Source organism: Rhododendron vialii, chromosome 7a, assembly GCF_030253575.1.
Source record: "Rhododendron vialii isolate Sample 1 chromosome 7a, ASM3025357v1".
NCBI classification, from domain to species: Eukaryota; Viridiplantae; Streptophyta; class Magnoliopsida; order Ericales; family Ericaceae; genus Rhododendron; species Rhododendron vialii.
Window position 1 is genome coordinate 20666270 of NC_080563.1, and position 16994 is coordinate 20683263.

At 41.6% G+C, this 16994-nt stretch overlaps 1 protein-coding gene across 1 annotated transcript; it reads left to right on the forward strand.

Annotated features, from left to right (window-relative positions):
* Nucleotides 1–11400: 11400 nt before the first annotated feature.
* Nucleotides 11401–12192, forward strand: LOC131332779 (uncharacterized). Its single transcript, XM_058367076.1, has one exon. The coding sequence runs from the start codon at nt 11401–11403 to the stop codon at nt 12190–12192; it is 792 nt and encodes a 263-aa protein (XP_058223059.1).
* Nucleotides 12193–16994: the final 4802 nt, after the last annotated feature.

The following is a 16994-nucleotide window of genomic DNA, read 5'->3' on the forward strand; positions in this document are numbered from 1 at the left end:
CTCCAAGTAGTCGGTTTAGAAACTAACTAAATTGGTCAAGTAGGGTTTCTAGTCGAGAGTTAACCAAAATCTAACTACGATGAAAATTTTAACAAGGAATCATATAGCCACTCAAGAGAAAATAAGTAATTTAAATAAAATTCAAATATTTAACGAAATTTTTATTGACCAAAATTCAGGGGCGTTACAGTTAGCGATCAACTTCCAAAACCCGTTGTCCACATCCATGACATGTCTGGCATTTCAGTTGCCATTTTGAGAAGCAAGACTTGTGGGGAGATGACGACGCAATTGGCCTTTTGGTTGGAGGAGAAGAGTGGACTTTCATAAGGCCACGCTGGATATAGGAGATGATTTGTGGGCCTGCGAGACTGTGGAAGAATTGGGGGAAGCCTTGACTACGACTCAGACTCGACAAAGGAAAGCGCAAAGTCGATACCGACCTTGTTGATCTGTACAATGATCATCTTGATTTGTGGGGGAAAAGCATACCCGAAGTTGGTAAACCATGTGACAAAGAGCAAACGCGTTTACCAGCCTTCCTAATGAGTTAGTGTAGCTCAACCCTTCATTTTAGGTGTGAATCTGGAGCAGTAGCTTAGAGTGATGTGCATGCATACAAGTGCATTATTTTGAAAGCAGAAGAAGAGAAGATACTTAGTTTTTCTTTGACAATCACTTTTTGGAAGGTTTAATGAAACTTCTCATTTTCAGGCTTTTGACTATGTGGCGTTGTAAACCTTCTTGAACCTTCTTAACTCTTGTATTTACGGTATATTGGGTCGTAGTGCCTCACGATGTAATATTTTTAAACTCTTGGGGTTGGAACTGTAATGTATGGAACTGAAAATGATAAACTCTTTTGGGTTTGATGTATATTGTTGTGAGGATTTTTATTTAAGTAAAAGTTATTTTATTTATGTTTAAAATCGAGGGCGTGACACACCTCCTATGTATAATTATGTGCTTTGAACATTATTTTTGGTTCCTAGAAAGGCCCCATGCATCAAAACAAAGCAATAGAAAAATATGCTGTAAACCGGAGTTAATCTTACAGCCGCAACACCGAACATTGCGGTGCCACCTTGCGGTTGGAACCCCAGTACCGACCTTGTGATTGGACCTTGCGATTACAACCTTTGACTGCGTTGACCTTGCGGCCGCAAACTCAATCTGGCGGTTGAAACCCTAAACTTTGCGGTTCCATTTCTGCAACTTTAAAAGTGTTATGAAGGGCCTCCGGCATAGTTTTATGAGCTGTTTTGACACCCATTAATTGTTTTATTGATATTTAACTGCTACACCATGCAACCCTAGCACCATACGAGCAGATTTGATGCCTAGACATCCCGTGCAATCATTGTACGAGTTGATTTAATGCCTGAACATTGTTATATTAAGGGCATCTGTATCAGTGTCGCTTCTTCTTCCCTTAGATTAAACAAGAGAGGAAATCCTCCATTTTTGAGCTGCATTAGGCTCGCTTCTTGGGGGCTTCAAAATAAAATTGCCACAGTAACTCGTCAACAAAGACGAGCCACTGTTCCTTCATTTCTGATTTTTATATTATTTCCCAATTTACTCCATCAAAAATCAACCAATAATCCTTCCCTCAAGTCTTCTTCCCGGCAAAACTGTGACAGTTTGTGGTGTGTGTATGTGTTTGGGAGAGAGAGGGGTCAACCCATAGTTACCGTCGCCGGAGCCAGAACAGATCTGGACAGAAATCGATTGGGTTTTGGACTGAAATCAATACGAACTGAATTTGGACTAAATCAATCTGGACTGAACATTATCGTCGCCGGAGCAGTTGGGTTTTGGACTGAAATTGATTTGTTGATTTGTGGGTTTTTTTGATTCTTTGATTTTTCGTTTTCTGGTTTTTTGGGGTCGTGGGTTGAGAGGAAGAAAGAGTAAAGTTAGAGAGAGAGAAGGGGGAGGGAATAGCTTTGTTTGCTGCCAGCTGGTTTGGTTTATCATAAAAATGGTTTTGCCGTTGAATTTTTTTTTTTTTTGAATAAGGAAATTATATTTCTAATGGGATAACTTTAATATAGAGAGGCTGATATAGTAGACATTTTAAAAGTGAGTAGCTAAAGTAATAAAGTGACTTTTTAAGGTGTAATTTGGTCCAAAATTTAAAGAGGCTAGTGTGGATGCTCAGCTGTTTACTGTCTTTTCATGCCATCTTATCACCCAAAAGAATTTGGATATTACTAGAAATAATGTGATGTACATGCTAGTTCGGACTTAGACCCATTAGTTGGTTTACAGTGAGAGAAATTACGCAGACGTTGTTATGGTTGATGAAAAAGGAAAACATATAAAAGGTTGTGGGTTTAGTAGGACCTTGAGGGCAATTTGAAAGACCCAGTATAGCTAGGGTAGCCAAGCAAGACCTCAGGGGTAGCCTGATAAGACCTCAGGAATTGAGGGTAGCCTAGCAGAACCTTCAGGGCAGCCTGATGGACCTAAAATTTTGAAGGTAACCCACTAGGTCCTCATGATATTGAAGGTAGCCTAGCAGGACTTGTAAAGTATGTTCAACGAAATTCCGAGTTTTGAATGTGATGAATACTATCGTGCTGGAATGATTATAAAATGTGAGATTCTAGAAAAAGAAGGTACTTTAAAGGCTAGTTAATGGATTTACTTACTTGATGCTTACTGCTCTATTGTTTTCATATGAACTGTTATAAACTGCTTAGCTGTAAGTTAAGGGGGATAGTAAGGGTTTTATCCATCGATAGTTAATTGACGGCGTTTTATATGCTAGGTACCAAAGAGGAATCGTACTATCAAACCGAAGAGCAATATCCTACCGAAGACCTTCAGGACCAGGAAGGGGAGTTTGTCGAACCATGGAGGAACTACTAGAAGATGCTTTGATCTACTTTAAGTATTGTACTTGTCAAATAAGGAAATGTAATCTTAATGACTAACATTGTATCTTTTTGTAAAACTCAGATTTCATTAACTTTTGAATGAAATATTAAGACTTTCGCTGCTCATCTATGTTCTCAAGATTATATACTTCTTCAAAATATTTTTGGAATTATTAAATAAAGTAAAATTAATTTAATTAACGTTTTCGAAAATCGAAGCATTACATGCTCTAAGAGGAACCTAATTCATTTAAGAATCATCATAGAAAAATTAGCCTAACTAGCTAAAAGAAGGTGCCCCAAATTACACTCGTAGGCCCTAACACCTCTCTCTCTCTCTCTCTCTCTTTCTCTCTCTCTCTCCGCAAGAATATCAACTGCTTGGGCCAGAGGGGATGGGGCTGCCGCCTCTACCACCTCCATCACTTCAATTTCCTAAAGTCCTCATGACACTTTACGAAGCCCTCGGCTACCTCCACCATCCAACCTCCATCGGTCATAGTGATAGAGGATCAGATCCACCACCCTCGGTTCCGATCCAAGCCTTAAGGGGTCAGATCTACTGAGAACGCGAAGTTTTAGGGTGATTTGATGCTTCCTTCGATGAATAAGTGACCAGATCCAAGGCGTCCGTTCTGGCGAGCAAAGGTTACTTTTTTTTTTTTTTTTTTCAGTTTGTTCTTGTCTATCTCCTTTAATGGAGATTTTATGTTTCATGCGTGGAACTTTTTCTACCCTTATGTGGGTATTGCTTCATTGTACTTGGAAGATCCTACCCAATTCATATGGATAGCCTGAAAGTTGAGAATTGTTCTTCCTCATTGAGGACTCCAAATTTTGGGTGTCTATAGCTTTTTTGGCATTTCATGATGAGATTAAAAGAAGAAGCAGCAGCAGCTAAGAGAAGGTGGAAATGATGTCAAGGGGTGTAATTCTGCCGAGTGCCGGCCGGCGAAATTAACCTGTATTGTACTTTTGTTCAAGTGAGAGAGATTCTAGAAAAAAATATTCATTTCTATTGCATATCCGTTGTCAATAGGTTGATATTATAATGGCAAGACTTCTTTCTTTCTTTTTCTTTTTCTTTTTTTTATTATATATATAATGGTAAGACTTTAGGAGTATGACAATGAAGTTCATCAGATTGGGTATAATAATTTATTATTCGCATCAATCTGAGGGGAATCACGCTTTCAGTCGGACGACTTTTTTATGTGGCCACAAATGTCCAACTCAGCTGTTTATATCTAACGGAAGATTAGTTTTTTTTTTTGTATGAAATATTAGGATTTTTCTTTTATATATTGTTACTATAATATTAGTACAGACATGCAGACAAATCATCCCTGGATCCACACCGATGATTTTTGGTACCAGCCTGGTACAGTCCAGGAAAAAAGATTCAGGAAATTGTTTAGAAAAGAAAATTGGATGGTCTAAATGAAAAGAATCCGAACTGCCATGTTAGCCTAGATGGAAAAGTTCATCCCTCCCTCAATGGAGGCAGGAGTTCCATCGTGCCTCGCGAGGGTCGTGGGTGGGGTTTAAAGCTATGGACAGCCTCTGGACTCTCTGTGAACTAACATACTAACTCCCTCAATCCCGCTGATGTATAAAATGTGACAAAAAAAGAATGAAAAGAATCCAGGAAAGAAAATGAGATGGTCTGAATCTAGGCCGTCCAGGTTTCTTTCCTGGACAGTTTCCTAGATCCGATGATTTTTTATTTTGGTACAACATGAATGGTTCCTCTCGTGTTTTGCTCTCTCCAGTCAACTTGTCTAGTTCGCATTTTTGTGACCTCATCCTGAACTCATCCAGTTTGCATTTTGCTCTCTCCAGTCAACCTATCCAGTTTGGAACCATTCATGTTGTAGATCTTGTTGATAACTTGAACCACAACAAAAATCCTATTGATCGGATACCCTTTGATACTTGATCGGCACACATTCATATTGAAAAAAATATACCGTTCACACTAGATTCGAACCAATTGGTATGTGTTTTTTCAATAAAAGTGTGTCAATCAAGTATCAAACGGTATCCAATCAATATGATTTTTGGTCTGGTTAAAGTGCTCGATGAGATCTACAACATGAACAGTTTTGATCATTATTTGCAAAATTGAACAGTGACTGGAGAGAGCAAAACATGATTGGGAGCTGATTCCATAAGAATATCGTACTCCATCCGTCTCGACTTATTTATTCACTTTTTTTAGTATATGTTTATCCATTTCAAAAAGTCAACAGCCCAATTAAATTTCTCACAGTTTCATTTTCCCGTTATTCTTTTGAATTATACTCCTTAGTAAAAAACTAAGGTGGTGTTCTACTTTTGGAAAAAGTTTTTTTTTTTCAAATGAATGTAATTTCAAACTTAAATATAATAAAAATAAAAAATATGTTTTTAATTTTTTTTGCACCGTTTAAAAGATGTTAATGAGATCTATCAAATAAAATCCATATTGGTAGAAAAATTATTTACGTAAACACATAATTTTTGAGCTTGAAATTGCCTTCTTTTTCAAAAAATTCTTTTTTTAAGAAACCGGAACGCCCTCTAAAGTGACAGAGTAATGTTGAACCGTTGTGTTAAAATTTAAGTACAATGACTAGGGTGTGTTTGAGAGCTAATTATGTAATCAATTTTGGCAGAACGTATCTTGGGAAACGTTTTCAAAAATCACATTCGGATGGACTTTTTGGATACTCTATCCAAATTACACACCATCCTTGATCAAAATCTATCATGCAAAAATGAACGCTGCTACAAGTACAACAAATAATGCACAGCAGTCGTGCACAGATTGCTTTTGCGTCCGTTTCGGATTCCGCAAAGATAATTGAAGCAGCTCATTTTGTTCAAAATATTTCGTTTAGGGTCCCTGTAAAAAATCACTTTAATCCGATAACAAAAAGGGCGTTTACAAATCATCCAACTTTGCTTCAAAATTTAGCTTATATTTTGAAGCAAAGTTGGATGATTCGTAAATGCCCTTCTCTATATCGGATTGAGGTGATTTTTTACAGGGACCCTAAACGAAGTATTTTGAACAAAATGAACGGCTCCGATCATTTTTGTAGGACCCGAGACGGACGTAAAAGCGATCTGTGCACGACTGCTGTGCATCATTTGCTGTACTTGTATCTTTACTTGTACTGTGCAAAAATCCTCTCACTTTTACGAAGTCTCATTGCAATCCAATAAATCTATGATGTATAGGAGACATGACTCACTCCCAAAGGCCCCTACAAATATGTCCTTTAAAGTTGAATTCTACTTTTATTCTAACGAAAATAGAGTATCGAAAATGTATAAATGGCATGCTGGACCCACTTTTGGGTCCCATACAAATAATCCGAACCGGTTATTAATTTTAAAACAAATTTTCAAATGGCTCAGCAAAAAATCAACTCAACTGAATATGTTTTAGTGGATGATCCAATCTTCCAAGTTGCACTCATAATTTAGGATCTTAAATTCTAAACAAAAAATTTGAAGATTGGATGAACAGCTTAAACATATCCAGTTCAATTGATTTTTTAAAAGACCACTCGAAAATTTATTTTAAAATTTATAAACAGTTCGGACTGTTCATGTGGGATCCAAAAGTGGGCCCCATGTGCTGGATGTACATTTTTGGTACCAACAGTCGGGTTCTTATTGTAATGATAAGTCTAGGTATGATAATGATGGATGGTTTAATTAGGTCAAGTATTACGTCAATTTTAGTGAGAATAGTGTTGAGTTTTATTCGATCCAAGAGTACGCGTGCACAAATAGACCTTTTAACAATCAAATAGGAGTAACATTGAAGATATGTGTAACGACTCTAATTTTTATTAAATAAAAATTTCATTTAAATGTTGTTATTTCTTTTAATCACTTATCATTATTTTAAATATTCCTTTTAAATTCCGTTAATTCGTCATAATTAAGTTTTAGTCCTTTTAAAATTCTTTCTTTTGATTAAAAGCTTTACTTGACTAGTAGAGTTAATTTCCAACCGACTAGTTGAACAAACCAAACTACTATTTCTCCTAGTTACACTTTCCGAACCCTAATTGGACCTTTTTGACCGTCTTGGAGCCTTTTGAACCCCCGAAACCCTAATTGAACCCTTAGACTTTTATGGGTAATCATTATACTCCATGACAAGTCATTTCAAACCCTAATTATAACCCATATTCCTTTACCCTTTGGTCCATGAATGCTAGGGAAATTTTTGACCATTGGTCATTGATTATCAAGTTGCCAATAAGACTTTGATTTGACCATACAAAATCATGGGCCAAGGAATATCATCATTTTAATTCCAAAACTAGTTAACCTAGCCATGCATGCATGCAATCCTAGGATTTTAGCCTTAAAAACCTAGTAAACCAAGACTTACTTTCCTAGACACACATATATATACTTGTACACACACACACACATACACACACACACACACACACACACACACACACACACATATATATATATATATATATATATATGTACCAAAGAGAGAGAGAGAGGGGGAGAGGCCGGATGGGGAGAGAGAGAGGGAGTGTGTGTGTGTGCAAATTATGGATACTTACACAAGCTACTACTTGACAACCCTTGACTAGACCACGTTAAGTATGATCCTAGCCAATGATGTTATTCTTTCTTACAAGCCAACCCATTCTAGGATTTGACAAGCCATGGAACCTTCATTATAACCTAGGATTTGGCCTATTATTGGATTGACAAGTGAAGAAATGCTAGGACTTTGATTATGGTCTTGAATTGACAAGTCTATGGAGCAAATCCATGGGGAAAAGAGAGGAGAGGGGGGGGGGGGGGGGGGGGGGGGGGGCGGCCATATGGAGGGGGGAGGGAGCCAAGACTTGTGCCTATAAATAGCAAGCTCACTTCAAGTTCAACTCACACCTTCACTCCCTTGCTTTCATTCCTCTCCAAAAACCATTTCCAGTTCCAGACAGCTTACTGCCCTCCACAAATCTTCCTTTTTCTCCTGCTTAAAGTAGTTTTTGGAACCAACTCCCTTCGGAAAGGTTGTAGAGCACTTCAAAACCTTCAAGTTAGACCCAAGAACCATCCCAATCGGCGAAGAAATGACAAAGATATCGGCATCCGAAGTTCAGTAAAAATCTCGGATTTCTATTTCCAGACAGCATACTGTCTTCTCCTTTATCACCATTTTTCTCCTACCTAAAGTAGTTTCTAGGATCAACTCCCTTCACGAAAGTCGTAGAGCACTTCGAGAGCTTCAACTTCGACCCAAGAACGATCGTATTTGGCAAAATATTGACCAAGTTATTGCCATCCAAAGTTCGGTCCAGATTCGCAAGTTTCACCGCCGTAGAAAATCTTCCAACTAGCTTATTCGGCCCCGACTAAGTTTCGGATCAAGGTAGATTTTCTCTACTCACTTCCCTAAGTATACGTAGAACCCTAGTCCAATAACTCTACGTATAGTATAGAATCTACGTTAGAAAGTAGCATGTTCTTGATTCAAAGTATCACTATCGTAGATAAGATTATCTATTGTTTGGTTTCAAGTAAATAAGCTTATCGTTTAAAATGCATGATTGTCAATAAGTTTATCTCACTAATGGAGGTATGAACATGTTGGATAAATGACTTTGTCTTAAATAAACATATGTTGTATTGAATTTCTCAAAAAGTAAGATATAACGATTTTCGAAAGATAAGATTTTAACGTTTGGTTTGAAGTATTCATATTTTGATCTTTTTGAGCATGCTTAGCAATATAGAATTGGATGATCTTGTTAGATTACAATGAATGATTTATGGTTGCGTATGTGAAAAGTCCTACCGCGGAGTCTATGCATGAGAACGAGACACGGAAATCAAGAAAATAGAAACATGACACCTAGGGTGTGGTTAACAAGAAAAATGTGTTTCGAAGGAGGAAATATTTTTGAAGCTACATAATGACCGATTTTGATGGCATTATGTGAGATGTGTGTGTGAATGTGTGCCAATGGGAACCCGGGACGGCGGAACCATTGTGAGGATACTCGGGAACCCGGAACGGCGGAACCGAGGTTGGTTGTGTGGCTTGGTTATCCGCGGAGAGGAGCCAATGCAAATGTGTGCCAATGGGAACCCGGTGCGGCGGAACCATTGTAGGGATACTCGGGAACCCGGAACGGCGGAACCGAGGTTGGGTGTGTTAAAAACGGATTTTGAAAATGTTGATTTGGTGATGAAAAGTGAAAATGGAGACACGGTCTACGATGAGTTGCGTAGGAGAAACACCGAAAAACATGGACACCAACGATACTTGAATAGTGAATGTGGATGTGTGATTGTTACTATTCGTCGTATATGATTTACTGTTTGTAAGTTATGAGTTAGTGGGTAGGGTTTACTCTATTGAGCTTTTGTAAGCTCACGGTGTTACCTTTGGTGACCCTGACATATTATATTGGTGGCGACGCCGGTATAATGTGTCAGACCTCATAGATGAACATGGTGAACATTATACCTTGGAAGCTTTCGGAGCCGAGGAGCTGGCCAGAATGGAAGAAGAGGCGGAGTAGTAGATAGGAACCCTAGTCTACCCTCCTTTTGTTTAATAAAGTACTCTTGGGAGAATTATGTTGTAATATTGAGCCAGACTCTATTTAGTTTTTCAATAAAATTGCCTATTTAACGTTTCCAAAATTTGGGGCGTTACAACTTGGTATCAAAGCTTTAGGTTCAAAACCTCGGCCATGGGTAGAATGGGTAGATCCATAAGATAGTTTGACCGTTGCACAAACGAGAATTGAGTTTAAGTTTACCGTCCCAAATTGGGTGGAATTCTGTCAAAACAATCTTCGGATTGAAGCAAGGCACGGAATTGGCAGTACAGCCGAGCTGGGAATTCCCGAATAATTGGATGATGACTTAAATCAAGAATCGAATGTGGAACTAAAGATTCAAAGTATTTCGTTAGGAATTAGTAAACCTTGCCCTAAGATGTTACTAATTGAGGTTAAACTTTTTCTTGTAGATGAATCCCTACGAAATCAACCTCCTAGCTGAAGCTCACCAACTTGCAAGCACCATGCGATCAATGACAAACCAACTCGTAGGGGATCCTTATTTCCCTTATGTTTTACCCTACACCTATGATCACTACCAAGAGCATGGCACCCTCATACTCCCCGTAAATGAGGAGGACGACGCCGAGGCAATACCCGTCCTTGTCCAAATAGCTCCCCCCAATGACGTGGAGTTTCTAATTGAGGGAGACGATGCTGAAGTAGCACTTGCTCCCGCTCCAATAGCACCCCCCGACAACATGATTGAGGAAGTTGAGGAGGATCCCGAGGAAGAAGATCCCGATGAGGAGGATCCAATAGAGTGGGGATCGGACAATGAACTAGAAATTCTAGAGGAGGATCCAGCATGGGTCATGCCCGACTTCATGGACATACCCGCTGACTCGGGAGATGTACCACCCCCACCTTTTGAAACCGACATAGGTGTAATCAGGGTTGAATTTCCAGACACCTTCTAGGCTTGTTTAGAAGGCTTAGCATGTGGATTAGGCCTTTTTGTTGTAATCGAAATGCTTAAGAAGTTTAGGCTATTACAAGCCAACTATGTTGTACTCATTTCCCTAAGTAATGAAAATCGCATATTTTTCCTACCATGTGCTTATGTGTACTTGTTTCTCTTATTTATATGTCATCTACTCGATACACTGTTAAGTCTAATATATAACTTTCCTTATTGATAGATGTCGAGTAGACCACAAGGAGGATGCCCACCTTTCGCCCCACGAGCCTTGGCCAACTATCGGTCACTGCTAGCACCAGAGTACCCGGGACCAACACCCCCACCGGAGGATGACATGGAACTCTATGAGGTCCCAATCACTTGGGAGATACCCCCATCAGTTGCAGCTCCCGAGAACCCTCCACCTGCCCAAGTTCCTGCGCCACCTGTGCAGAACTTTGAGTAAGTTCCTGCACCACCTATACAGCACTTCGAACAACCATACGACTACTTCACATCTGATCCCGAATTGCAGACTGCAATGCTGAACCTCTCCCAGTACTACCCAGAGTCAGTGGAGGAACAAACTATCCCAACCATGGAAGAACTGCTCGCACAAGAACGTGAGCGTCTTCTTAGAGAGGAGACCACTGCTGAGAGGAGCTACAATATGTGGCTGAGAGAAATCTTTGGAATCAATCTACCCTAGAAATCGAGGCCACGGAGTAGAATAAAGCTTTGTAAGCTGTAAGGCCGTGTAGTAGAAGCCTTGTAGGATCGTTTCATCTTGAATTAGGGAAATCTTGTCTTAAGTCTACTTGTTTTATAGTAGAACTCTACGCTCTTGAATGTAACCTTTTGTTCATCTATGAAAAAGCTGTTTTTAGCAAAAGAGTACCGTTGCATACTATGTGATAAATTGCTTTTAACTTTGTACTAGATATACCTTTGCAAAAAAAAAAAAAATGTTAACGTAGACTAAACTCCCTTTTTCAATTTTTACTCCTAGATGGTGAACACACGCAACGGAGTAGGACACGAAAACGGAGGACCCTCAAACGCCAACCCCGACCTAGCCCAGATCATGCAAGCGTTCATAACTGCCCTGAACGCCAACCGGCCAAACCAAAATCATAACGACGGACCAATGAACAGAACTCAAGCAATGAACGAGTTCTGCAAGCGACGACCCCCGACTTTCCATGGAGACACCAACCCTGTCATCGCCGAGACATGGCTCAATGAGGTCAAGATGATCCTCAGAACCCTAGCAATCACCCGGGATGGAGACCGTGTGGCCTTGGCCACCTACCAGCTAAAGGGAGAAGCCCGATACTGGTGGGATCTGATGGAGGCAACTCATGACGTCGACACCATGACGTTTGCCGAGTTTGAAGCTCTGTTCCTTGACAAGTACTTTCCCACGCCCCTTCGTCTGGCCAAGGAACAAGAGTTCCTAAATCTGAAACAGGGAACGCTGAACGTTACCCAGTATGCGGCCAAATTCGAGGAACTATCCCGTTACGCCCAAACTACCATCGCAACCGAGGACAAGAAAGCAAGAAGGTTCGAATGGGGGCTGACCACCGCTAGAAGAGCTGCGGTGGCTCAAGCTTTCCCCACTTATGCCGATGTCGTGAAGTGTGCTCTTCGGCTGGAAAGCGAGGAGAATGACTTCAAGACTCGATGGAGGAAGGCGACAGGCAACGTTGGCGGACCAATCCGAACCCAACCATCCAGCAACAACCGTGGACCCTACCCTACTAAGCCCTTTACCCCGATTCAGAACAACCAGCCTTAGAGGACTACTGCACCAGGGCGTGGTGAGCAGCAGAGAGTCGGTCAGAACAAAGCATCGGTTCAATGCTTCAACTGCCAGGCCATGGGCCACTACAAGCGTGAATGCCCCCAGCCTCCGAGAGAAAGGAATGGGAGCTTTGGAAATCAGAGAGCTCAACAACCTGGACAGGCGGGGTTTGTGAAACCAAACCCTGGAGGCCCAGCACTGCAGCAGAATGGGCAGAACAAAGGGAAGCAGCCCGTGGGAGCACCGCAGGGTACTGGAGGGCGAATCTTTGCGCTACAGACTGAGGAGCAGGAACAGGATCCCTCTGTGATCCAAGGTACGCTATTACTGTACAATACCTGTGTGCAAGCCTTGTTTGACTCTGGCGCATCACATTCATTCATATCTTCTACTTGCTTAACTGCCTTAGCACTAGAAACAGAACCCCTAAGCACGAGTACGAAAGTCACATCACCGTTGGGGGGGAGTATACCTGTCAGTCTAGTGTGTAGAGGGTGCGAGTTAGAAGTAGCCAACTTACATCTGACCTGCGACCTCAGAGTGATCGACATGGCGGATTTCGACGTAATCCTAGGAATGGACTGGCTATCAGCTCACCGAGCAGTCATAGACTGCCATCAGAAGATAGTGACGGCTTATACCCCAGAAGGGACTCGTTTCCGTTTTAAGGGGGATAGACAAACCACGAGCTCGACGACGGGAAGATCTAGGTGGCAGAATCAGCTATTTGGATGGCTAGCTAGTCTCCAAATGGACGAAACCGACAGAATGGAATTGGGATTACCACACATCGTGTGCGAATATGCCGATGTATTTCCCGAAGAACTTCCTGGCTTACCACCTCAGAGAGAGATAGACTTCTCTATAGAACTCCAACCAGGAACAGCACCAATTTCAATGGCACCATACCGTATGGCTCCTGCAGAACTGAAAGAGCTCAAGACCCAATTGCAGGAATTGTTGGACAAGGGATTTATTAGGCCAAGTACGTCGCCATGGGGAGCGCCTGCATTGTTCGTAAAGAAGAAAGAGGGAACACTTTGACTGTGTATTGACTATAGGAAGTTAAACCAAGTCACAATCAAGAACCGATATCCGTTGCCTAGGATCGATGACCTATTTGATCAATTAAGAGGAGCAACTTGCTTTTCAAAAATCGATCTTCGATCAGGCTATCATCAGCTACGGATCCGGGAGGAAGACATTGCCAAAACAGCCTTTCGCACCAGATACGGACACTACGAGTTTGTAGTAATGCCGTTCGGATTGACCAACGCTCCGGCAGTATTCATGTGTCTCATGAACAAGATTTTCCAACCCTACCTAGACAAGTTCGTAGTGGTGTTCATTGATGACATCTTGATATACTCCGCCAACAAGGAAGAGCACGAGAAACACCTGCGGATAGTGCTACAAGTACTCCGAGATAGCCAACTTTATGCCAAGGCAAGTAAATGCGAGTTTTGGCTGGAAGTGGTTAAGTTCTTGGGACACGTAGTATCCAAAGACGGGATTGCAGTGGACGAAAGTAAGGTTGAAGTGGTACTGAATTGGAAACAGCCGACCTCGGTATTCGAAATCAGGAGTTTCCTAGGATTAGCTGGATACTACCGAAGATTCATACAGGATTTCTCAACCCTAGCCAAACCGATGACTAGGCTAACTCAGAAAGGAGTGAAGCTGGATTGGAATGAAGCCTGCGAAAAGTCTTTCCAGGAACTGAAAAAGAGGCTGACCAGTGCACCAATACTCATCATTCCCGAGCGAGGCGTAGATTATATAGTCTACTGTGATGCATCAAGAGATGGCTTGGGATGTGTGTTGATGCAAAATGGAAACGTTGTAGCCTACGGATCATGACAGCTTCGACCCCACGAGAGGAATTACCCCACGCACGACCTAGAATTGGCTGCAGTAGTATTCGCCCTCAAATCTTGGCGTTACTATTTGTGGGGAGAAAAATTCGAAGTCTTCACCGACCACAAGAGCCTCAAATACCTTTTCACTCAAAAGGAGTTGAACCTGAGGCAGCGTCGATGGATGGAATACTTGGAGGACTACAAGTTTACACTTCAGTATCACCCTGGCAAGGCCAATGTGGTAGCTGACGCTCTAAGCCGAAAGGATAGGGCACAGAAGGTCAAGACAGCCATAAAGGAATGGGAGATGGTGGACACCCTTAACGAATTCAATCTGCGACCATCATCCGAAAATGGGAACGCACGTTTATATGCTCTCATCGCGGAACCAGCACTTCACCGAGAAATTCTCCTAGCCCAAACCTTTGAACAGGATTGTGAGTTCATCAGGTATCGAATCGGAGAAGGAAAGGCGCTACCAGGATGGACGATTGAAAAAGACAACAGCCTGAGATTCAAGGGAAAGGTGTTCGTACCTAACATTGGGACCCTCCGAGAAGCTGTACTCCGAGAAACTCACCATTTGAACTTCGCAGTTCACCCCGGCGGTACAAAGATGTATCATGATCTGCGAAGAACGTACTGGTGGGAAGGAATGAAAAAGGACGTAGCTCAGTTTGTATCAACCTGCCTAGTGTGTCAGCAAGTCAAGGCAGAACATCAGAAACCGGGAGGAGACCTCCAACCCCTACCAATACCGACTTGGAAGTGGGAGCACATTTCGATGGACTTCGTAACTGGATTACCAAGATCCGCCAAGTCCAACACAGCCATTTGGGTGATCGTGGATCGACTCACCAAATCTGCGCATTTTCTACCCGTTAAGATGACAGAGAACGTGGAACAGTTGAGCCTGCTATACATTCGAGAGATTGTACGTCTACATGGGGTACCTATCTCGATTGTATCCGACAGGGACCCACGTTTTGTGTCACACTTTTGGAAAGGATTGCAGAAGGCATTGGGAACGGATGTGAGGCTTAGCACTGCCTTCCATCCACAAATAGATGGACAAACGGAGAGGACTATTCAGACATTGGAAGATATGCTGAGAGCCTGCGCCTTGGATTTTTCCGAAAATTGGGAGCAGCACTTACCATTGGTGGAATTTGCCTACAACAACAGCTACCAAGCAAGCATCGAGATGGCACCGTACGAAGCTCTATACGGTCGACCCTGTCGATCCCCGGTCTGTTGGACAGATGCTGGGGAAACGGGATTAATTGGACCCGACTTAGTACGGGATACCACAGAAAAGGTCAAAACCATCAGGCAAAGAATCCAAACCGCTCAGAGCCGACAGAAGAGTTATGCAGATAAAAGGAACCGACCATTGGCCTTCACAGTTGGAGATCATGTATTCCTGAAAATCAGACCAAAGAAAGGAGTCATCAGATTTGGGAAAAAGGGAAAGTTGTCGCCACGCTACATTGGACCTTTCGACATCGTGGAGAAAATTGGAAAGGTTGCGTATCGTCTAGCGCTGCCACCACAGCTAGATAGAGTACATAACGTGTTTCACGTTTCCATGCTCCGCAAGTATCTCGCGTTGCCCACGCATGTCCTCAATTGGGAAGACCTCACCATCGAAGAAGATGCGACGTACGAAGAAGAACCAATAGAAATCCAGGATCGAAGCGAGAAGACAATCCGAAACAAGACCATAAAGTTGGTACGAGTTTTGTGGAAGCATCGCGGTTCCGAAGAGACCACTTGGGAGAGAGAAGAAACCATGAAGATGAACTACCCTCACCTGTTCGAATCCGAGCGTGCACCTAATTTCGAGGACGAAATTGTTTAAGGGGGATAGTTTGTAACGACTCTAATTTTTATTAAATAAAAATTTCATTTAAATGTTGTTATTTCTTTTAATCACTTATCATTACTTTAAATATTCTTTTTAAATTCCGTTAATTCGTCATAATTAAGTTTTAGTCCTTTTAAAATTCTTTCTTTTGATTAAAAGCCTTACTTGACTAGTAGAGTTAATTTCCAACCGACTAGTTGAACAAATCAAACTACCATTTCTCCTAGTTACACTTTCCGAACCCTAATTGGACCTTTTTGACCGTCTTGGAGCCTTTTGAACCCCCGAAACCCTAATTGAACCCTTAGACTTTTATGGGTAATCATTATACCCCATGACAAGTCATTTCAAACCCTAATTATAACCCATATTCCTTTACCCTTTGGTCCATGAATGCTAGGGAAATTTTTGACAATTGGTCATTGATTATCAAGTTGCCAATAAGACTTTGATTTGACCATACAAAATCATGGGCCAAGGAATATCATCATTTTACTTCCAAAACGAGTTAACCTAGCCATGCATGCATGCAACCCTAGGATTTTAGCCTTAAAAACCTAGTAAACCAAGACTTACTTTCCTAGACACACATATATATACTTGTACACACACACACACACACACACACACACACATATATATATATATATATACCAAAGAGAGAGAGAGGGGGAGAGGCCGGATGGGGAGAGAGAGAGGGAGTGTGTGTGTGTGCAAATTATGGATACTTACACAAGCTACTACTTGACAACCCTTGACTAGACCACGTTAAGTATGATCCTAGCCAATGATGTTATTCTTTCTTACAAGCCAACCCATTCTAGGATTTGACAAGCCATGGAACCTTCATTATAACCTAGGATTTGGCCTATTATTGGATTGACAAGTGAAGAAATGCTAGGACTTTGATTATGGTCTTGAATTGACAAGTCTATGGAGCAAATCCATGGGGAAAAGAGAGGAGAGGGGGGGGGGGGGGGGGGGGGCGGCCATATGGAGGGGGGAGGGAGCCAAGACTTGTGCCTATAAATAGCAAGCTCACTTCAAGTTCAACTCACACCTTCACTCCC

Coding starts and splice junctions, on each gene's coding strand:
- LOC131332779 (XM_058367076.1), top strand. CDS start 11,401: ATGGTGAACACACGCAACGGAGTAGGACACGAAAACGGAGGACCCTCA.